The sequence below is a fragment of the Capra hircus genome, chromosome 11 (genome assembly GCF_001704415.2).
Source record: "Capra hircus breed San Clemente chromosome 11, ASM170441v1, whole genome shotgun sequence".
Lineage (NCBI taxonomy): Eukaryota > Metazoa > Chordata > Mammalia > Artiodactyla > Bovidae > Capra > Capra hircus.
Window position 1 is genome coordinate 71,544,364 of NC_030818.1, and position 24,253 is coordinate 71,568,616.

The 24,253-nt window shown below is 40.2% G+C and overlaps 2 protein-coding genes across 5 annotated transcripts in view; one reads left to right on the forward strand and one right to left on the reverse strand.

Moving 5' to 3' along the window:
• BRE (brain and reproductive organ-expressed (TNFRSF1A modulator)) overlaps window positions 1-5,817 on the reverse strand; it is a 402,733-nt gene extending 396,916 nt beyond the window's left edge. The window contains exons 1-2 of the mRNA XM_005686868.3: window positions 5,585-5,817; window positions 2,167-2,318 (exon numbers count right to left, since the gene is read on the reverse strand). Coding sequence (XP_005686925.1) covers window positions 2,167-2,294 — 128 coding nt within the window. The 5' untranslated portion in view covers window positions 2,295-2,318; window positions 5,585-5,817. The remainder of the gene's footprint in view (window positions 1-2,166; window positions 2,319-5,584) is intronic.
• RBKS (ribokinase) overlaps window positions 5,887-24,253 on the forward strand; it is a 111,160-nt gene continuing 92,793 nt past the window's right edge. For 2 of the 4 annotated variants that reach the window (XM_018055492.1, XM_018055490.1), the window contains exon 1: window positions 5,887-6,187. In XM_018055492.1, coding sequence (XP_017910981.1) covers window positions 6,087-6,187 — 101 coding nt within the window. In that variant the 5' untranslated portion in view covers window positions 5,887-6,086. The remainder of the gene's footprint in view (window positions 6,188-24,253) is intronic. The other 2 variants (XM_018055491.1, XM_005686872.3) reach the window with 2 other exon arrangements.

Here is a 24,253-nt window from a genome sequence, read left to right on the forward strand (position 1 = left end):
TTAAGTACTACATAAAATGGTCTAGATTAATAAGGCTTTTCACATCATTTTATCTGTAGCGGGTTTGTTAATGTAGGTCATTTTACTCCTTTTCTAAATCTAAAGAAAGTAAACTCCATTAATACTACAAGTCATTAAACACCCTTTCAAGTATTTTTTACAGAGTTAGTCCAGACAGGGCCAGGTCTAGTCGATTCATTTCAAATAATCATCAGATCCACTATTTGCACCTAAACACTCAACTAAACATTCAGGAATTTGGAAGCACCAAAGAGGGAATCTACAAAGAAGAAGTAAAGGGACTTTATCTGGATGAATCCAATTGTTTTCTCAGGATACCACCAAAAGAGTAGGAAGTTCAGGTTTATGTGTTTATATCATCTGACATAAACCAGTTCCCAGTCCTCTGCCATCAGTCCTGTCATGTCTTCAATATCTCTGAAAAGAATATTTGTGACAAACTAAAGAAGAAAGATCTTTTTTCCATGTCCTATCCATTCAAGCCAGTAAATAACCCTGGGTACACAGGTTTGTCTTTTTAATGACAACTTTAATGAGAGATAATTCACAAACCATAAAATTCACCTTTATAGGTGCATAAATCAGTCATTTTTAGAATAATAGAGTCGTGTAACCATTACCACTAATTTTAGAACATTTTCATCACCTCAAAAAGAAATCCCTACCCACTGATTACTTAAAAAGCATCCTACCACTCCAATGAAATGTCCAACTAACTTAGTCTTCTCTATCTTACTTATATCCAGGTCTTCAGCTTAGTCAGAAAATAGCAAGATTTGTAGAAAGTAAAAATAAAAGAGCTTTTAAAAGAAGAGCTAAATCAAGAATGTAGTATCTCTAGTAAGAAAATGTTCAAAAAATTATGGAGATATGCTCAAAAGACAATTTGACAGAGCTCCCAATGACAAAGGCTAGAATAACTGAGCAAAAAAATAAATGAACACAGTTCATTGAGGATTATGACTCAAAGAATAAAATAGATGCCTCAAAATTTATACTGATATAAATAAATAAATAATTGGCAGGGAAGGGGTAATGCTTCTTTACAGAAGAATTAAATGACTAAGTATAGGAGGAAAAGGGAAATTAAAAATCATTCTTATCCAAGAACCACAGTAACAATTACTGCAGGCAAGAACCATTAATGGAGGTTGAAATTAACGGACAAAAGTAAGATCAGAAACAGAACATCTGCACAATGTCAAACACACTGCACAATGCACTGACTAATTACAAAGGGAAAATCAGTTTCACCATGGCAAAACCTGACACACACAATCTTAATGACGTACTGAAAATCATACATCCCTTCTGTAATACTGACGGGAGGTATCAGAGTGAGTATTTCTCACTCTGACAAAGGGAAAACATTAGACAAACCCATATTGAGCAATATTTTACAAAGTAACTAACCAATGCTATCTTTAAAAGCTTCAAAATCATGGAAGACAATGAAAGCCAAGAACTGTCACAGATTTGGAAGATAAGGTAGACATGACAACTAAATGCAATCTGTATCATGGATTAGATTCTGGACCAAAAAAGGACATTAACAGGAAAACTGGTAAAATTCAAATAAGACTTATAGAACAATTATCAGCACGTAACAGCATTAATTTTCTGTAGCATTTTTGTAACTATTCTTTAAGTAAATCTATTTCAAAATAAAAAGTTGGGTTTTTTTAATGCAACATTTCTAGGCATGAGATATTACTGTCTCAACTCCATTGTGAAAAATGACTCATTTGGGGCTGCAATTATAATTTTCCTATTAGGAGCGACTATCAAATAATGTCAGATTCACAATCTCAAATCCCAACTCTTACAGTGCATACTGAATAGCAGAACACAAAACGAGAAAACAAATCAATGATGAAAAACACACTAGCTAAAAACCACATGGCACACTGTTAACAAAGATATATGCCTTAATCACACACAAACACACACACAACATTCTGATCATGAAGCAATGGCCCACAACACAACTAAATAACCTGAAACATAAAATGTCAACAACTGGACAAAACCAATTTAACATATGATAAGGGCATGACTTGATGAATTTTTGTGGTGTTCAACTTCTACAAGCCTGGTGAGAAAGGTCTGTTATGAGGAAATGGATGAATTGGTTTTGGTACATACCCCGATTTCAAGTCAGTTATCCTCAAACAGTTTGTAGCATCCAGTCCCACTTTCCCATTACGGACCACGCTAGATATGAATGGGGAGAGCATTGGAGAAATTCGGTTCAAGGCCACTTCTGGAGACATTTTAACTTGCCTTGCAAATCACCACTGAAAGAAGAAGGAAAGAATGATGATCAGAATATCCAAAGGAACTAGACATAACAATCTTCCTGGAAACTGGTGCAGTACACAGAAGGGTCTCCTGCTTGATACCTCAACTCCTGTCTTATGGCAGCCTCTTGCAGTGACCCTCCAAAAGAGCCTAGCTCACTATTGCTCGCCTACTCAAGACACAGACTTTGCAAGAGGAGCAGCAACCCCTGAAATCTAACTGCCTCCCCTTTTTCAAAGCCAGTTTCTATGCTGCCACACTCCACTTAAAAGCTGCCCTACTCTGTCTTACAACTGGCAGGTCCTTCCTTCTCAAGAAGGTTTTACTGACAATCCTCTCCCCCGATACACAAAACACACACACTGCTAGGTTAGGAGTCCCCCGCTCTGTGTCCCCACAAAGAGAAAGAACTTGAATGATAAAACTTCAAAATTTCAGAAGAAGAAAATCTACTTGCAATTATTACTTACAAGTTATTTACTTGTAGGTGTATTTACTGATACACCTCTTTCTTATTTCCCCTCCACAGTATAATTACCTGCTTAGTGATCTCTTCCCTGCCCATAAGCATCAAGAAGCATCTTTTAATAAAGATGAATAAGGAGACAAGAGCTAGAGAAATATTTAGGTATGAAGAAAAGGTATTATGCCCTCAAAAAATCTGGTAGAAAATAGCATATCTGAGATGTAGCAAAAATCTACATAACCATTAACTCATGAAAACACACACCTATCCAGATGTTAAGCAGCACAAACTATCATAGATCTAAAAGTTTTTGACTCTAAGGCACTAAGAAATTCTTACACTTGAAAATACAAAAGTAAAACCAATAAATCATCTCTAAATTACTTGGAAACCCATGGGGCTGGAGGAGGGAGTACATGAATTCCTCTTAATAGATTTCTAAATGAAAGCCTCCACTTTCAGAGGTGAATAAGTCAATTTAAATGATCATTTTCTTCTTCAATCTGAAAGGATAATCCCACATCAAAAGCAAACTAATTTCCTGCAAGTTACAATTGCAAGTAAATGATGTGCTCATTCTAGTTTTCATATACTGTGCCCTATGAGGATTTACAGCTCCCTGCTAAATGCTGAAAACTAGTACCCATTTTAAACATTTCAGAGTAATAAAGGGCAAAAAAATAAATAATAATCATAAAAACAAATAATAACAAAAAAACCCACTGTGACCCTACATACTGATGACACCCAAAAGTACCTCTGAAGTAGAAAAAGCTTTATACTTTAGTATTCAAATCATCTTTTCTGCAAATATAAAACAAGGTCCTCCTCTGACCACTTAACAGATGGCCTCCCACCACCATTCCAACATGTCATCACAAAGTAAGAATAAACATCTAATGCACTGTATTATCAGTCATAAAAATCAAGTACATTTTATAACACTTTATCACTTATAAAGAGCTTCCATAAACATTAGTGCACTTGACCTCCACAATTCTGGATGGTAAGGCACATATTAGAATTCCCATTTTACAGATGACATAGATAATTTATAATTTGTCTTTGAATAATATACTAGACCATATTATCACTTTGAAGCCTATTTTTTTCCTATTTCTGCAACATTTCCACTTTTATTTCTGCTCATTGATGTCACAGTTCTTGAAAGGATGCTTATCTAGATCATATGCAAAACAGAAATACTCATTTTGGAAAAAAGCAAAAGGACCTTACCTACACTACAAAATTATTCTTCCATGTATTTTCCCACAATACCTATTATTATTTCATCTCTCATTTCTATGAAAAATGGAAACAGAACCAATACATTCTCAAAATCTACTGAATATCAGGCACTATATTACCCATCTCTAGCTGCAATTTCATTTACTTCCCAACAACTACCTCGTCCTCTGTTTAATATTTTTGTTCCCATTTCAGAGATAAGAAAACTAATGTTGAGCAAGACTAAGTAACTTACTTAAAGTCACAAACCTAGCAAGCAGAAGGACTGGAATCCAAATCCAGATCTCCCTCAAAGTCCACTATACCTAACTTCTTCTCAAATAAACACCAAAGAGGAAAGCATCAAAGCGAATGTTTTTTCAAAAGCATACATCTAGTAAAAAGAACAAAAAAGTCATGAATTTAGACTAACGGTTTCTTGACAACTACAAATAAATTAGACTAATGTTGGCCTACTGCTGAAGCTGGCCTAAGTGATTCACTAGGTAAAATGCTAGAGGGAACAAACCTGCTCCAGAAACCAAACTATACTTAAGGTGACAACACCCCATCCAATTCAGCAACTGTCATGACCTTAGAATGACACCTGAAGGAATGAATTTGTCTTTGTTTCCTGAACAGCCATAATACTATCTTTTGACAGTGCAAGATTTCATGCAGCATTAAAATGTTACAAGCACAGCTGCTGTGACTTCTCTAGACAAGAGAGAGGGGGAAAAAAATCTGACTCCAAAATCAGAGGTCACCGAATAGCTAAAAATGATAGTTCTTTAGCTTCTGAGCAGGATACACAGATGGGGGATGATCTCCCAGTAGTATTTTTTACACAACAAAGCACAATAATCGATCCCAGATAGGCAAAAATTTACTGTGGCCCGTTTCCCTTGAAAGCTAGTTGTGAAATTTCTATTTCCTGATTTTGACGTGTAATATACAGAAGGAAATGCAGAAATACAATTTTTACAGAGCTCTGCTGCCTCAAGATAGGGTCACATGAGGTACTTCGATGGGCAGTCTGGGGAATACAAACACGTCTAAAGCATCGTCTACCTTCTCGCAATTAAGATGGGATGACAAACACGGAAACACGTGCCCAGCTTACGTCATGGAACGGAAAGGGGTGGCGTCCTGCTGCGTCACGTCGACGTCATACGGCGCACGAGGGAGGTACACAGGGGAAGTAATTTCTCCAAGGGGCAGCATTCAGGAAAAGCAATCAGCTCGAACCCAAAGAATGACCACCCCGCTCTAAAAGGGGACAACTTCTCCCAAATTGTATGATCCCCTAATCAGGCAGGAAAAAGCAAAGAGTCTTGAGCTTAATCAGGAACCAGTGGGCGGGCTAGGTGTGGAGAGAGGGCAGCCTCTGGCCTTGGGGGCTCGTTCTTGAGGGGACTAGCGTGACGGGAATGAGTAGGGCATCTTTGGGACAGGGGCCTTCTCTATAGGAAGAGAAGGAGAGCCCTGGGCATATGTAAAACCACGGTCCTCATAGCCACCTGTGCAACTCGGGATCCAACCTCCCCGCACCAGCCCCAGTCCAGGTACCTGGAACTTAAGTCGGATCGGTAACCGGCGACTACGTGGGGTACAGGTTACCCGAGCGCGCCCCCGACCGACGCACCAACCTGCGCGCGCACCGCGGGCCGGATGCGTGCGCGTCCCCGGACGTCCCGCCCCGCCCCGCCCCCTCGGCGGCCCTGGAGCCGGGCGGCGTGCGCGTCCCCGGCCGCGCCAGGCCTGGCGCTCGGAAGGGCGTCCCCTGAGTGCCTGAAAGTTCCTACCTCCGCGCCTACCTCGTGCGTGGCGAGCTGCGCGGAGTCTGGAACTCGTAGGATGGCTCTACTACGAGAGACTGTGCAGGAAGACAATTCCTGGAAAAACTGGGGGCAGTTGGTGCATGGGGTTATTTCGGGCATCCAGGTGGGCGACCCACCCGGGCGTCCGGAAGGCCCGCGTCGTTAGGGAACGTGTGAGCGGCGTCTCTGGTTACGGGGTGGGGTAAAGGTTAAAGGGCAGCCTCCAGGTTGGACACTGCCGACTTTGAGCAATGGCCGCGTCTGGGGATTCTGGGAGGCTGTGGCAGGAGGAGGTGGCGGAGGCGGCGGCGGCGGTGGTGGTGGTGGGCTCCTGCATGACCGACCTGGTCAGGTTAGTTCGGGACCAGCGCGCAGAGGCTGCGCCTCTAGCGCTCTCTTCTCTCTGCCTTGGAACTAGGGCTTTGGGGATGGAGTGTTGACTTTGGATGTGAGCTACTCAGTCTGTAAAGAATCTGCCCGCAGTGCGGGAGACCCGGATTCGATCCCTGGACCGGGAAGATCCCCACGAGAAGGGAATGGCTACCCACTCCAGTATTCTTGCCTGGAGAATTCCATGGACAGAGGAGCCTGGCGAGCTACATTCTATGGGGGCACAAAAGACTCGGACACAACTGAGCGACTAACCCACAGATTTCCCCAGCCCGCCTCGCGTGCCTCCATAGGGTAGAAGAGGGAAGTTTGAGTTTGTAAAGGTCATTGTCAGATGAGGGAACATAAAGGCCAGCCTGTAGTGACAGCTCTCGTTTAACTAGCAGCGCCTCTAAAGATCTGGTCCTGTTTTCTTGACTAGGCTGCTAAACCTGTTTCCTGGCTAGCCGAGTGACTTTGGCCAAGTCATTTTACCTCCGAGAATGTTCCCACTTAACACGGTTGTTTTGCACACTAAATGGAGAAAACTGTTTTGAGCTGTAATACTATCCAGGTTGGGTATTATACGTGTGAATGTGTAGAAAATGGGTGGAGCCTAAGACAAAATTTTAGGCGGTTATCTTTCACCATATTGATTGTCAGCTTGCTTGCATATCATATTTACAGCTTATTTTTCAGTATTAGAGTAACCATAGGTTACCTGTGGCAAACCAAATGTGAATCAAATTAAAAATCCAGTATATACAACCATTTTAAAGTCATTGAATAAACAAAATATGCTAGATGAAAGTAGTTGAGTTAGGGCAGTGAGACTGAGTGGCGAGATTGTTCCAAGATATCTTCTTTTTTTTAATGAAATCGCCTTTTTGATTGTAAAAGTAATGTATGTTTATTTTAAAGAAAAAAAAAAATGTTCCAAGAAAATCCTACCATTTAGATTGCTTGAGTTTAATTTTTTGGTGAGTGGCTTTTCAGATATACTGCTGTTTTTATATTATAAAAATAAAAAATGATCACACTACAGTAAGACCTTATCTGTCCTGACACCTTGCCTTTTCAAAGGACAGCTGAGAACCTGGAAATAAAAAGACCTTGGGACTAGCAAAATTAGTCACCAAATACCTGCACTAAACTACCTGTGATTTACTTAAAAACTAGTTTTAGGGTCTTCACATAACTGACCAAATCTTACATTGTTTACAATGTTTATAAGCTCAGTTGAGTTCAGTTCAGTTGCTCAGTCGTGTCCGACTCTTTGCGACCCCATGAATCACAGGACGCCAGGCCTCCCTGTCCATCACCAACTCCCAGAGTTCACTCAGACTCACGTCCATGGAGTCAGTCATGCCATCCAGCCATCTCATCCTCTGTCGTCCCCTTCTCCTCCTGCCCCCAATCCCTCCCAGCATCAGAGTCTTTTCCAATGACTCAACTCTTTGCATGAGGTGGCCAGAGTACTGGAGTTTCAGCTTTAGCATCATTCCTTCCAAAGAAATCCCAGGGCTGATCTCCTTCAGAATAGATTGGTTGGATCTCCTTGCAGTCCACGGGACTCTCAGGAGTCTTCTCCATCACCACAGTTCTAAAGCATCAATTCTTTAGCGCTCAGCTTTCTTCACAGTCCAACTCTCATATCCATACATGACCATGGGAAAAACCATAGCCTTGACTAGACGGACCTTAGTCGGCAAAGTAATGTCTCTGCTTTTGAATATGCTATCGATTATCAAATTTCCAGACTTGAGATTAGAAAGGGGGAGAGACTGCAAGAGGCAGGTAATAATTACAAAGAAAACCTGAAAGTGAGGAGAGTGTATCAATAAGCAACAGAAGAATTTTAAATGCCAAGATCCTGGAGAATTCCCTGGCAGTCCAGTGGACAGAACTCTTGCACTTTCACTGATGTGGATCTGGGGTTGGAGTCCTGGTTCAGGAACTAAACATTGCACAAGTTGTGCAGCTCAGCCAAAAAAAAAAAAAAATGCCCAGAGCCTTTATTTTTCCACGAATACTTGAGCTACCTTGCGCCAAGATGAATGTTTTTCGTTTAGTGACATAACAAAGTTCAGTCTAGTTTTGGACATTTGATGAAGAGGCCTACACATCTTTCTCTAGAGCTGGAGTCAGCAAACCTTTCTGCAAAGAGCCAGATAATATTTATTTTAGACTTTTTGAGCCACATAGGGTCTAAGGTCACACATCCCCCACACACACCTTTTTTTTAACATGTACAGAGTATAAAAAACTACACCTTACAAACAGCCTACAGGCCATAGCTTGCAAATGCTGTCTAGAGCATTACTCTAGTAATTGATGTTATTAGTCATGACTCTTTTCAAGAGAAGGGAATATGGTAATCATTAAATTGTATATAAAAATGGGGCAGTTTACTTTAGATATAGTTCCATCGAATATATTTAAAGTTTAGTTATTCAATACATAAAGGACTAAACCTTGAGACATCTGAAATAATTCATTCTTTAGAAAATCCATCTAGCTAAAATTTTACCATACTTCTGTAGGGGAAGTAACAGAAGAGAAGGAAAGCTGAACAATTTCCCCATGCACTCTACCTGAATGTCAGGGTTAGAATTCAGAGCCCCCTCCTTGTTAAACTAAGAGCTTTCTGTGAAGCTTGACTATTACACATTAAAAATAATTATAGTTACTTTCTAAAATGAATACTCTTCAAACTTTGGGGAGGGGAGGGTCTCAAATGCCCATGATAGTGTCTATCAGCATTTAAAAGCTTATTTCAGAGCTAGAGAAATTTAGAGATTATTTATCCCAGTCCTTCACTCTACTTATAGATGAGTACAGTGAGATCCAGAGAAAAAACTCTTACATTGTGGATAATCTTTGATCTCTCTTCTCTTGACATTTTCTTTTCTTTATAAGATACCCAGATTTCTATTCTTCACATGAATCGCTAGTAAATTTCTCAGGTGGTGCTGGTGGTAAAGAACCCGCCTTTGGAAGAGATGAGGGTTCAGTCCCTGGGTCAGGAAGATCCTCTGGAGGAGGGCATGGCAACCCACTCCAGTATTCTTGCATGGAGAAGCCCATGGACAGAGAAGCCTGGCAGGCTACAGTCCGTGGGGTCACAAAAAGTCTGACACGACTCATGTGACAGCACAAGTGTGCACATGCGCGCGCACACACACACACACACACATATACTCTCCCACAATATTTCTAACAGGCTTCTCATGGTTTCTAATTATTACTACCTCTGAAGATCTTTACAGAATACCGGAGTATAGGATTTTTATTTAAAAGCCTGCATCTGTAATAAACTTGCATTTAACTTTCCATGTATTATTTTTCTATCCCTTCCATTAACAAATTACCAAAAACCTAATGGCTTAAACAATACAAATTGAATACTGATAATTCTGGAAGTCCAGAAGTCTGATACAGGTCTAACTGGGCTAAAATCAGGTCTTTTGTAGAACTGCATTCCTTTCTGGAAGCTCTAAGGGAAATCTGTTTTCTTGCCTTTTCTGGCTTCTAGAGGCTGCTCAGATGCTGGCTCATGGCCTCTTCAGTTTAGCGACTGGCTCAGTCACTCAGTCGTGTCCGACTCTTTGCGACCCCATGGACTGCAGCACACCAGGCTTTCTTGTCCATCACCAACTCCCAAACCTTGTCCATCAAGTCAGTGATGCCATCCAACCGTCTCATCCTCTGTCGTCCCCTTCTCCTCCTGCCTTCAATCTTGCCGAGCATCAGGGTCTTTTCCAGTGAGTCAGTACTTCGCATCAGGTAGCCAAAGTATTGGAGTTTCAGCTTTAGCTTCCAGTGAATATTCAGGACTGATTTCCTTTAGGAAAATCAGTGGACTGGTTGGATCTCCTTGAAGACTCTCAAGAGTCTTCTCCAACACCACAGTTCAAAAGCATCAATTCTTCTTCTCTCAGCTTTCTTTATAGTCCAGCTCTCACATCCATACATAGCTATTGGAAAAACCATAGCTTTGACTAGATGGACCTTTTTGGCTAAGTAATGTCTCTGCTTTTTAATATGCTGTCTAGGCCGGTCATAGTTTTTCTTCCAAGGAGCAAGCGTCTTTTAATTTCATGGCTTCAGTCACCATCTGCAGTGATTTTGGAGCCCCCCAAAATAGAAGTCTCTCCCTGTTTCCATTGTTTCCCCATCCATGTTCAAATCCAGTAATGGTCAGTGAAGCCCTTCTCACATAGCTTCACTCTCACACTCACTCTTCTGCCTCCGTTTTCTACATTTTAAGTACCCTTGTGATTTCATTGGGCCCAAATGGATAATTCAGGATAATCTCCTTATTTTAAGGTAGCTTATTAGCAGCCTTAATTCCCCCTTGCCATATAATATATTCACAAGTTCTGGGGATTAGGATGTAGACATTCTTGAGGTGGGGGTGGGGCATAATTCTGCCTACCACGGTGATTAAAGTCAAAAAATCTTATAATACGTAGAGCTTGGAGGACCACTGAAGCCTATCAGTCCACCCTCCACATTTTAAGGATGAGGTAATTGAGAGAGGTTAGATGACTCACCCCAAATCATAGAGCCAGTCAGTGGGAACCTGGGTTTCTCAACCTTTATCTTTCCATGATATCATTGTACCGCTAACTCTGGCACATATTTACTGCCCTTTTCATCTACAGTTCATTTAAAGGCTTAGAGTCTGTGCATTCATTAAGTGTTTACTTTGTAAGTTGGCAAGGAATGACAACTAAAGATTTATCATTTTCAGGTCTAAAGATAGGATCTCCATTACTGTTTCTTAGTTTCTGTCTAAGCTTAACTATAACCAACCTGGACACCCATGCCTCTACTGTAGAATCACTTTAGAAATGAAACTACTTCAGTAACTAAGCCCTCCTGGATAGTATCCAAGTCTAACTCACTTTATATATTGCATTACTGGGTGCCAGACACTGCTAATGCAATCAATGAGCAGCTTTTTTCGTTTCTAATTTCAGTCCACTATGAATAGTAAGCTCTGTGTGCTAATAATTTTTAAAAATCATTAGCTCATCCAACATGGCAAACAATGAACATTATTTACTACCCACCTGTATTTATTTAATTATTCTCTTCCTTCTTGAACAATCATCTCTGAAGTTCCAAATGGCAAAGATAAGAGAAATCAAGTCTGTTCTTGTAGAAAATTAAGTCAGAGCTCCTCCAAAGACAGATTCCCATGAAAACCCAATAACGAATGAATTTTTTTAGACACTGGTTAATCATGCTTTCACTAGTCTTTATTTCTTTTGACATGTTTCACCTGTTTTTTTAAATTATTCACTCAGTGAATATTTATTGGTTTTATACCGTGTGCCTCTGCACTTCCCTAAGGGCAGAGGATACAGCAATGAAAAACACAGCCAAAGGTCCCTGCCGCTTGGAGCTTACATTCTAGTGGCAGAAACAAACAATATCAGTAGAAATAAGTAAAATTCACAGCCTATTAGAGAAATGCTAAGGAGGAAAATAAAGCATGAAATGGAGGTAGAAATAGTAATTTTAGATCATTAGCCACAGAAAGCCTCAATGAGAAAGTGATTTGAGTAAAGACCTACCGAAAGAAAGGAAGCAAGCCATACAGATCACCAGAAGAAGAGCATATGCAAAGGCCCAGAGGCAGGAGCACACCTCATAGGATCAGTGAACTACCAGGAGTCCAGTGTAGCTGAAGAAGAAAATAAGGGAGAGAAGATAATTGATGGTTAAAGGCCAGTGGGTCCTACCCTGGATGAAACGAAAAGCTGCTGGAGGGTTTGGGCAGACAAGTGACATGATATGACCCATAAGAACAGAAACAGGGAGACCAGTGAAGAGTTAATTAACAGTCCAGGCAAGAAACGATGGTAATTTGAACAGTGCAACTGGGGAGAAGTGAGCATCTTCTGATTATATTTTAAAGGTACAGCTGACAGGATTTGCGGAGGAATACGAGATAGGTCAAGGATTACCCCCAGCTCTATGCCCTCTGCAAGTGGAAGGGGAAACTGACATGTGCTGAGATGGTGATAGAACAAATTACACAGGGAGGGGGCAGTATTAGCAGCTCAGGCTGGATGTGTGAGACTTGAGGTGCCTGTCAGGCATCCAGCTGAAGTGGTCAAGAGGACAGATATATGAGTTTGGAGTTCAGAGGAAAGCTTGAGCTGGAGATATAAATTTGAGAGTCATCAGTGTATAGATGGTATTTAAAGCCATGAGACAAGATGAGATCACCCAGGTCTGTGCTCCTGGGGCACTCCAACATTGAGAGGATCTGTTTTACATAATTTATCTCCTGTCTCCCAGTCTATCTGTACCCCTAAAACTTGCTTGGAGACAAGTTTAATACAAACCCATGTTTACATTTCCATGGCAATAGACTATGATGTCAACTAAAACCCTATGTTATCCTTTTACATGCTCCAATTAAAAGTGATGGCTGGAGAGATAAGGCTCATGTTCAACCAAGCATCTAAATTTAATCCTTGGCAAGTCAGGAAATGATTGCTTAATTCTCAAAAGATTTTAATTGGATGGTGGCAGAAGTGAATTTAGAAGCTTTTTAGATCCAAAGTGGATGAAATGCTGGACCTCAATTACAAAAAAAAAAGGCCAAAATTTTATATTATACCTAGAAAAGTTATATGTGTTTGGCGAATTATAGTACCTTCTAACCTGCCTTCCACAAAAGCTTTTTGACTTGTATTTAGAACAGAAAGATCTCCCTAGCAGTCACATTTTCAGGAAAGTAAAAGCCAAAGTAATGTTGGTCCAGGAAGTATCATGCATTCCCAATATGAGAAGAATTATCATATCATCATTATTCTTTCTGCTCCTTAACTTGGCCTTAAAAGTTGCTTATCAGTTATAAATCAATTTTTCAATATTTCGTTGAACATGTTTCTGTCAACTGAATTCTCTAAATTCAAAAGCAGTCATGCATGGGAAATTTGCTAATTTTGGTCCCTTCAAAGAAAATATATGTTAAAAAGTAAATTGCATGTGACAAAGAAAGAGCACCTATTGCTTGGTATTATTATACTTTGGGATTTCCCTGGTAGCTCAGTTGGTAAAGAATCTGCCTGCAATGCAGGAGACCCTGGTTTGATTCCTGGGTCAGGAAGATCCCCTGTAGAAGGGACAAGCTATCCACCTCAGTATTCTTGGGCTTCCCTTGTGGCTCAGCTGGTAAAGAATCTGCCTGCAATGCAGGAGACCTGGATTTGATCCCTGGGTTGGGAAGATGCCCCTGGAGAAGGGGAAGGCTACCCACTCAAGTATTCTGGCCAAGAGAATTCCATGGACTGTATAGTCCATGAGGCCACAAAGAGTCAGACATGACTAAGTGACTTTCACTTAGCAATCCATTCCTTGGCCAGTTTTTCACGCCCTAGTGTCTGCATGGTGGGGAGAGCATGGTGAGGTGGGCTTTGTGATGAACGTGCTCCAGTATTTTGATTACTTATATTTAATATTGAAATGCTGAGACTGTGCTAAGTGCTGGGGATACTGCAATTGGTGTAACATGGCCATGGTGTAACAAGTTCCTGAGGAACTTGCAGACCAAAGAAGTAGGCAGACACAGAGGCAGATCACTGTAATATGATGTGCTCAGCACCTCCAGGTTCTGTGAGAGCACAGAGGAATGTTCCTGGATAAGATGCCTCCCCAGCCAAGTCTTGAAAATGGAGAACATCCTGGCCAGTTGGGATGGTCACGCAGCAGCAAAGTCATGGCTGTGGGTGTGCATGGGTGTGCCAGGGACAGCAACCACTGGGTCTGTTCACTGTATGCTGAGCATCAGATAAAAGCTGTCAATGAAAGGCCCTGTCAGCCATGCTAAGGTGCTTGGGTCTTATTTTGTAGGCTCTGAGAGCCACTGAAGGCTTCAAAGTATAGAAATGACACGGCTAGGTTTGCATTTCACTTAGCTTGCTCAGTGCCATAGCTTGCTCACTGCCAAAGGCAGATGTAAAAAAAGGCAATGTTTGGAAGTCATCAAAGATCTTGTCCTTGAAGACAGAGAGACCCAAGGGAAAGCAGTGGTCTTCACAAGAGTTGATAGGGACCTTAACTAAGACAGTAGTGAGAAGTAAAGAAAAGGAAAAAAGTTAAATACTTGGGGAGTAAAAGATTTCAAAACATCTGTTAAGTAAAATGGGCATGAGTCAAGCTGCTTCTTTATGAGCAAACCCTGTTAGCTTTCTCACACTGACAAGACCTGGAAAGTGGAGTTCTTAGAAAGAATCGCACTTTGTGGAACAAAAGAATTCTAGGTTTCATGCTTTTTAGCAGGGAAAAAGATTCTACTCCTTGAAAAATCAAAGTAATTCAAGTAACTATAAGGCAGGCAAATCCCCTGGTGGCAGGGAGTAGAGGGGCAGGGGGTGGGAGGGAGTGAATCCTAAATTTGGCTTTGAGATTTAAGAAAAAACAATGATGTGCTTTTATAATTATAATGAAGAAATTAATGATAAAGTTGGCTCAGGAAATTCACAACTGCTTATTGGAGATAATGAAACTAAGATAGTAAATATACCAATACTTTTAAAAACACAGAAACTATACAAACTCAACTACCCATGTAACAAAGATATTTGTAATGTAGCAAAAGTGTAGTTTGGAAACTTAAATACCATGAAACTTTGAGTCAGTTCTTTTTTGTCTGCCACCCTGTTCATTTTAATTATTGGAAACAAGACTTGGGAAGACTTCAATGATCTGGCCCCAACCTATAAAGGTTGGAGCCAGGATTAAAATTTACCTCTCTTTGAAAGTGAAAAGTGAAAGTGAAGTCACTCAGTCATGTCCGACCCTTCACGACCCCATGGACTGCAGCCTACCAGGCTCCTCTGTCCATGGGATTCTCCAGGCAAGAGTACTCGAGTGGGTTGCCATTGCCTTCTCCATGACTCTCAGATACTAACACATTATCGGGAAGGTTAGAGTAGCATTTCAGCAGTTTGACATGTATTTGCAAGAGATAGGAAGGAGTTCAAAATGCTATTAGGGAACAGTTTCCTTGCAAGGAAGAAAAAGCAAATAATGCAATTACCTGTACCAAAAGGCTTAATACTGTCCTCTAGAGGGTTTTTTTTTCTTTAGATTTTTTTAAATTATAGTAAAATACACTAGACATAAAATTATTTTAACCACTTTTAAGTGTACAGTTCAGTGGTAACAAGTACATTCAACCATCATCACCATCCATCTCCAGAACTTTTTTTAAGTAATAGAAAAATCACAATATTTTATTTCCTCTGGCCTATAGCAGTCTTTGCCACCCTAGCTGCAGCAGGGAAAATTTAAAAATAGACCCACCCTACCTGGTCAATTTCCTCCAGCTAAACAGAGTCCCCCTTGGGTTTTTTTGGATTACTTTCTGATAATATGTATCAGGGTTGAGAACCACTAACTCAAAAAGTCCATAATTAAAAACTGTTCATCTTCCCAAACCTAAACTTTGTACTCATTTAAATAATAACTCCATCACCCCTCCCTTCCCCAGCCACCACCATTCTACTTTTCTTTATGAATTCGACTTTTCTATGTATCTCATGAATAAGTGGAGTCATACAGTACTTGTCGTTTTGTGACTGACTTATTTCACTTAGCGTGACATCTTTAAGGTTTATCTCTGTTTTCGCGTGTATCAGAATTTCCTTCCTTTGTAAGGGTGAATAATACTCCAGTGTGTGTAGACACCACATTTTGTTTATCCATTCATCCATCGACGGACACTGCGTTGCTTCCAGTTTTGCTGCTGTAAATAACACTACTGTGAAACACGGCTGTACAAATATCTGTTCCAACTGCTTTGTTTTCAGTTCTTTTGGGTACGTACCTGGAAGTGCTAGATCATATGGTAATTGTGTTTAATTTTTGGAGGAACCATAGTATTTTCTACAGCAATTGTACTTTTCCTCTCCTATCTTGCATTTCTTTTTAAACTGCCCACTTTTCAACTTACCTGTTTAAGCCTCCTTTTTCTACTCCAGTTTATAAAATCTGGGTAACATTTTTTTTCTTTTGTCTCTTATTTTTAGCTCCTGCCTAGTTCAGTTCAGTTCAGTCATTCAGTCGTGTCTGACTCTTTGTGACCCCATGAGCTGCAGCACACCAGGCCTCCCTGTCTATCACCAACTCCCAGAGCCTGCCCAAACTCATGTCCATTGAGTCGGTAATGCCATCCAAGCATATCATGCTCTGTCATCCCCTTCTCCTCCTGCCCTCAATCTTTCCCAGCATCAGGGTCTTTTCCAATGAGTTAGCTCTTCGCAGCAGGTGGCCAAAGTATTGCAGTTTCAGCTTCAACATCAGTCCTTCCAGTGAACACCCAGGACTGATCTCCTTTAGGATGGACTGGTTGGATCTCCTTGCAGTCCAAGGGACTCTCAAGAGTCTTCTCTGACACCACAGTTCAAAAGCATCAATTCTTCGGCACTCAGCTTTCTTTATAGTCCAACTCTCACATCCATACATGACTACCGGAAAAACCATCACCTTGACTAGATGAACCTTTGTTGACAAAGTAATGTCTCTGTTTTTTAATATGCTGTCTAGGTTGGTCATAAGTTTCCTTCTAAGGAGTAAGTGTCTTTTAATTTCATGGCTGCCATCACCATCTGCAGTGATTTTGGAGCCCCAAAAGTCAGCCACTGTTTCCACTGTTTCCCCATCTATTTGCCACGAAGTGAAGGGACTGAATGCCATGATCTTCGTTTTCTAAATGTGGAGCTTTAAGCCAACTTTTTCACTCTCCTCTTTCACTTTCATCAAGAAGCTCTTTAGTTCTTCTTCACTTTGTGCCATAAAGGTGGTGTCATCTGCATATCTCAGGTTATTGATATTTCTCCTGGCAATCTTGATTCCAGCTTGTGCTTCTTCCAGCCCAGCGTTTTTCATGATGTACTCTGCATAGAAGTTAAATAACCAGGGTGACAATATACAGCCTTGAGGTACTCCTTTTCCTATTTGGAACCATTCTGTTGTCACATGTCCAGTTCTAACTGGTGCTTCCCGACCTGCATACAGGTTTCTCAAGAGGTAGGTCCTGCCTAGTAATCCCTCTTTTACGTCCTCTTATACAATTATGTGGAGAAGGCGATGGCACCCCACTCCAGTACTCTTGCCTGGAAAATCCCATGGATGGAGGAGCCTGGTAGGCTGCAGTCCATGGGGTCACAAAGAGTCGGACACGACTGAGCGACTTCCCTTTCACTTTTCACTTTCATGCATTGGAGAAGGAAATGGCAACCCACTCCAGTGTTCTTGCCTGGAGAATCCCAGGGACGAGGGAGCCTGGTGGGCTGCCGTCTATGGGGTTGCACAGAGTCAGACATGACTGAAGCGACTTAGCAGCAGCAGCAGCATGCAATTATGTATCTCCCTTGTGCATGCATACATGTTACAAGTATATGCTTGGTGGGGGAGGGGATGTCTGCAAAAGAGGAGCTCAGTAAACCTCACACCTTCTCCACTAGCCCCATACTCAGCAACAGCATGGTTTCACCACTGTATTACTTGAAGATACAGTGTCCTAAATTTATATCTGTAAGTTGATCTGTTTGCTTTGATAAACTTCTTTGAACTCTTATCTTTTGGACTTGTTTCCTTTTCCTTAGGAAAATTCCTAGATGTAGAATCTCTAGATCGAGGGAAATAACATTTTTTGTAATATATTGCCAATTTGCCTTCATAAAGTGTTCTGAAATACACTCCCACCAGCAATGTGAGAAACACCTATTTCCTAGAAAACTAACCAATACACTTCTGGTTTGAAAGGTGATAAATGTTCTCTTGTTTTACTACTAGTGAGATTGAGTTTTTTCTCAGATGTTCGTTGGTTTGTATTTCTTCTTTCAAGAATTGCCCGTCCATGTGTCTTTTGTCCATTATTCTGTTGCCCTCCCTTTGAGATTTTAAATGAGAGTGTTCAGAGGAAAAAAAAAAAATTGTGAGGAGTCTAGTATGAAAGAGAGTTCTTTCTCTAGCAAAGGAACTAACAGAGTAAAAGTGAAAGTAGAGCTAAAAAATTGATTCCAGCTAGCATAAGACTGTGGAAATGAAGAAGAAAACGGTCTCAACACTGGCTGCCCTTAGAATCAACTAAACTAGACTTCCAGGGATAGGGCCCAGTTATCAAAATTTTTTTAAATAAATTCCTCCCATAGATTTTTTAAAGGTGATCAATAAAGATAGAGAAGTATTTAATAACTAAAGTATTCACCTTTACAATTATCTTTGTGACCCCATGGATTGTAGCCCACCAGGTTCCTCCATCCAAGGGGATTCTCCAGCTAAGAATACTTGAGTGGGTTGCCATTTCCTACTCCAAGGGAGCTTCCCAACCCAAGGATCGAACCTAGGTCTCCTGCATTGCAGGTGGATGCTTTACTGTCTGAGCTACTAAGGAAGCCCAGTTATCTCACTTCTTTTTTTTTTGCAGAGAGAAAAAATGTGTTTTTATTTTTTAATTGGAAGATAATTGCTTTACAATGGTGTGTTGGTTTCTGCTATACAATAATGTGAATCAGCCATAATTATATATATGTCCCCTCCCTCCCCCCTCCCATCCTACCACTATAGATTTTTAATGTGCCACCAGGGTAGAGAATAGTGATTAATCAATAAAACCAGGAACTGTGAAGTCATGTGAATGTGGCAAAACACACTCAATTTTTTGGAGAAATTACCCTTTGAGAGAATGGGAGTAGGGTTATTCCTGACCCTGGGGAGTCATCCTTGGCACAGATGAACACATCAGTTTTTAAGTGGCACCATACCTGGTTATGGGAAATCTCATGGACAGAGGAGCCTGGCATGCTGCAGTCCATGGGGTCGCAAAGAGTCAGACACGACTTAGCAAGTAAACAACAGCAAATACCTGGTTATACCATCTCTCAGCTGTGATAATACAGAGTGTTAACTCCTGACACATTGTGTCACAGAACAGTGACACAATGGATATCAGTTCTTGAATTACATGAGTTCTGCTAAGGATAGTTACCTCGTAGTTAAGTGGCTGGATCTTCCTCCATTTTGACAGTGAGCTTACAGTGTTAGCACTTAACTGTAAGCTCGGTGACAATAGGGTGTGGATGTCCCCAGAATCTCAAGACAGAGCCTGAAACATAACAACATAATTAATGTGTGCTGACAGTTGAACTGAGTATCCCAAACAGGTCTGAGATGATTCCAACGTATTTCTTCCATAGTTAAATGCAGTTGCTCAGTCATGTCCACTTCTTTTGCGACTCCATGAACTGTGGCCCACCAACTCCTCGGTCCATGAGATTTCCCAGGCAAGAATACTACTAAGTCAAAGTCTGCCTCGTTGGATATAATTTTAATCACTTGTTAGTATTCTCCACATGGTGGCAAGTTACCCTTTTGTTGTATGATAAGGTCATACGACAAAGGTCATAGGGGAGGATTTCTTTGAATTGTGTAAAGTCCTTATGACAACTGATTATCTTAAAATCTTCATGTGAGCACTTTAAATGTCTCCATCTATCTTACTTTACTTTCTTCACAATTTTTATAATACTAGCTTGATTTGGGGCATTTCTTGTATATCTGCAGAAGACAGGCAGGTATAATGATCTTTGTATGTAAATGGTCCATTTGCTTTCTAAACAAAACTTGGGGGTTTTGTTTGGGGTTTGGGTTCTTTGGGGTTTGGAGGTGTTTTGTTTTGTTTTTAGTTTGTTTCCCAAATATATCACATTTTAGATACTGGCTTTTCCTCTGTGGCCAAAATTTTTTTCTAATGTAATTCTTCCATAATATTGCAGAAAGTAACTTGGGCAGCAGTTTTTAAGAACCTTTTACATATTATATTTTACATCTGGATTTTTACCACTGGTTTAAAATGCTATATAATCCATAGACTGTGATAGCAATAATATAGATTTTTTCTAAATTAGAAATCTTCATTTTTCAAGTGAGAAATAACAAATCTAAATTTTCAGTTACTTATTTGCAAATAAGTACAGTTGACTCTTGAATAATGCAGGGGTTAAGTCACTCCCCCATATCTATGGTTCCATATCCATGGATTCAACCAACCACAGGTCATGTGGCACAATAGTGTATATTTAGTGAAAAAAAAAATGTGACTATAAGTGGACCCACACAGTTCAAGCTAGTTGTTCGAGGGTCAACTGTACTCTGCCAAAACTCTTAAAGAAACTCAACTCTAAAGTCCTTCAGGCTTCGTACAGATTATAAGCAGTTCTTCAGCACAGGTATAACATCATTTTATTGTGCTTCACAGATATGTTTTTCACAAATGGGAATTTTATATCAACCTTGCGTGGAGAAAGTCTGTCTATGCCATTTTTCAACACCATTTGCACATTTCATGTCTCTGTGTCACATTTTCGTAACTTGCACTATTTCAAACTTTTTCATTATTATTGTATTTGTTACTGTGATCTGTGATCAGGGATCTTTGATGTTATTATTGTAATTGCTTTGAGCTGCTGAATCATGTCCATATAAGCCTTCAAACTTGATAAATGTTTTGTGTGTTCTGACTGCTCCACTGACCGGCCATTCCCTCGTCTCTCTCCCTCTCTTCATACCTCCCTGTTTCCTGAGACAACCAACAATATTTAAATTAGGCAAATTAATAACCCTGTAGTGGCCTCTAAGTGTTCAGGTGAAAGGGTTGCACATCTCTCTGTCATATTTCAGGCTGCAAACAAAAGCTGGAAATGATTAAGCTGAGTGAGGAAGGCATGTCTAAAGCAGAGAGAGGTTGAAAGTTGGTCCTCTTGTGTCAAAAAGTTACCCAAGTTTTGACTGCCAAGGAAGAGTTCTTGAAGGAAATTAAAAGTTCACTCTTGTGAACACATAAAATAGTAAGAAAGCAAAACAGTTTTATTGCTGATATGGAGAAAATATTAGTGGTCTGGATGGAAGATCAAACCAATTACAATATTCCCTTAAACCATAGCCTAATCCAGAGCAAGGCCCTAATTTTTTTCAATCCTGTGAAGGCTGAGAGAGGTGAGAAAGCTGCAGAAGGAACGTTTGAAGCCAACAGAGAGGTTGGTTCATGATGTTTAAGGAAAGAAGCAATCTCCATAACATCAAAGTGCAAGATGAAGCAAGTGCTGATGTAGAAGCTGCAGCAGGTTATCCAGAAGATCTAGCTAAGATCGTAAGAAGGTAGCTATACTAAACAGATTGTCAGTGCAGACAAAAGAGCTGCATATTAAAAGATACCATCTAGCACTTGCATAGCTAGAGAGAAGTCAATGCCTGGCTTCAAAGGACAGGCTGACTTTCTTGTTAGGAGCTAATGCATCTGGCCACTCAAAGTTGAAGCCAGTGCTCATGTACTGTTCTGAAAATCCTAGGTCTTTTAAGAATTAGGCTAAATCTACTCTGCTTGTGCTCTGTAAATGGAACAACAAAGCCTGGATGACAGCACATCTGTTTACAACATTTATTTAAGCTCACTGTCGAGACCTACTGCTCAGGGGAAAAAAAAATATCCTTTCAAAATATCAGTGTTCATTAACAGTGTACCTGGTCACCCAAGAGCTCTGATGAAGATATACACTGAGATTACTGTTGTTTACAATGAGATTAATGTTTCAAGATGCCTGCTAACACAGCATCCATTCTGCAGTCCATGAATCAAGGAGTAATCTCAACTTTTACATCTTATTTAAGTAATACATTCCATGAGGCTAAACCTGCCAGAGTGACTCCTCTGATGAATTTGGGCAAAGTTAATAGAAAATCTTCTGGAAAGGATTCACCATTCTAGATGTTGCTCAGAACATTTGTGATTCATAGGAAGAGGTCAAAATATTAACATTAACAGGAGTTTGGAAGAAGTTGATTCCAACCCTAATGAATGACTTTGAGGGTTTAAGACTTCAATGGAGGAAGTAATGCAGATGTAGTAGAAATAGCAAGAGAACTAGAATTAGAAATGGAGCCTGAAATATGACTGAATTGCTGCAATCTCATGACAAAATTTGAACAGATGAGGAGCTGCTGCTTATGGATGAGCAAAGAAAGTGGTTTCATGAGATGGAATCTACTCCTGGTAAAGATGCTATGAAGATTTTGTTTAAACAATAACAAGGGGGTTAGAATATTACATAAACTTAGTTGGTAAAGTAGCAGCAGCGTTTGAAAGGATTGACTCAAATTTTGAAAGAAGTTCTACTGAGGGTAAAATGCTATCAGACAGCACTGCACACTGTAAAGAGAAATCGCTCATGAAAGGAAGAGTCAATTGATGTGGCAAACTTTATTGTTGTCCTAGTTTAAGAAATTGCCACAGCTATCTCACCCTGATCAGTCAGCAGCCATCAACATCGAGACAGCACACTCCACCAGCTAAAAGATTACGACTCGCTGAAGGCTCAGAAGGTGGTTAGCATTTTTTAGCAATGAAGTATTTTTAACTAAGGTAGGTATGTTGTTGTTGTTTTTTTAGATGTAATGCTATTGCACATTAATAGACTACAGTATAATATAAAGGTAACTTACATGCACTGGGAAATAAAAAATTCATGTGACTTACTTTATTGCAATATTTGTTTTATTGTGCTGGTTGGGATCTGAATCAGAAATATCTCTGAGGTATGCTTGTAACTTTTTGTTGTTGTTTAACTTAGTTTTCATTACTTTCTAAATATCACTGGATTTCTTCTTTGATCCATCAACTTAATTCTTTCTGAACTCTAAGGAAAAGAACACCATTATTTGGTTTTCCCACCTTACTGTCTTGGTTCAGCTTGCAAAATTCCAGTGTTCTTCAAAAGTACAGCTACCAAAAATTATATGAGAAATTATAAAAACACAAAATATAAATAATTCCAAGGGACATTGAATACATTTGTACATAATATCTTATATGGGTTTTGGAGTCATACCAACCTTGGTTTGAATTCTGGCTCTTCTGTCTTTTACTGGGTGAACTTGGGTATGTTTTTTAATCTAATTCTCATTGATCTTATCTGTGAAATGGAAATGAAAATAATAACCTTGTCTTGGGGTTATTGTAAGGATTAAGTGACTTAGCAGTCATAAGATGCTTAGTGCACTATTTGTCTTATAAGCACTCAAAGAATGGTATCTGAGGACTTCCCTGGTGGTCCAGTGGCTAAGACTCCATGCTGCCAATTCAGGAGGCCCAGTTCCATCCCTGGTCAGGGAACAAAGATCCCACATGCTGCAATCAAGATCAAAGACCCTGCATGCCACAACTAAGACCTGGCACAGCCAAATAAATAAATAGTTTTTTAAAAGAAGAAGAAATGGTATCTGGCACTATCGATGTACATATATTTTAACAGCTGTTTATTGGACACTTGGTGTGTATGGGCAAAGTCTTAGGCCATGGTGATACAGAAGAAGATGGGATACAGTCTATGGGAGATAACATGCATAGACTGCTAGAGAGTAGAGGCAGGCCAGCTAACCCACACAGTTACATCCAGACTCCCAGAGAGAGAATAACTGAGTTGAATTTTAAAGGACACATATAGACTGGCTCCAAAAAGAAGCAGGGGAAAGAAATTTCCAATCATAGGGAATGGCGTATGCAAAGAGATTCAACTAACAAGTTAAATTTTAAGAATGAACATTTATCGGGACTTCTCCGGTGGTTGGTTAAGAATCTGCCCTGCAATGCAGGGGATGCAGGTTCGATCCCTGGTTAGGATTCCACATGCCATGAAGCAATGAAGCCCACACACTGCAACTACTAAGCCCACGTTTCACAACTAGAGAGTCTGTAAACCACAGCGGGAAGATCCCTCGTGACGCAGCAAAGATCCTGCAGCCGAATGAACAATTATCTATTATGACATTGTGTGGAGGCCACTGCTCTCCTGTGTAATATCAATTGGTGTCAAAGGGAGTAGAGGAATGCAGTGAACTATAAGTCTTTTTGAATACAGAACTTGCTGTTTTCTATGTTCATAAAAATGTTAAATATATCTGTTATAGCTACTGAATATCCAGTATTATAGTCAAAGTTGAGGAAAAATATCTAAAATATATAAAG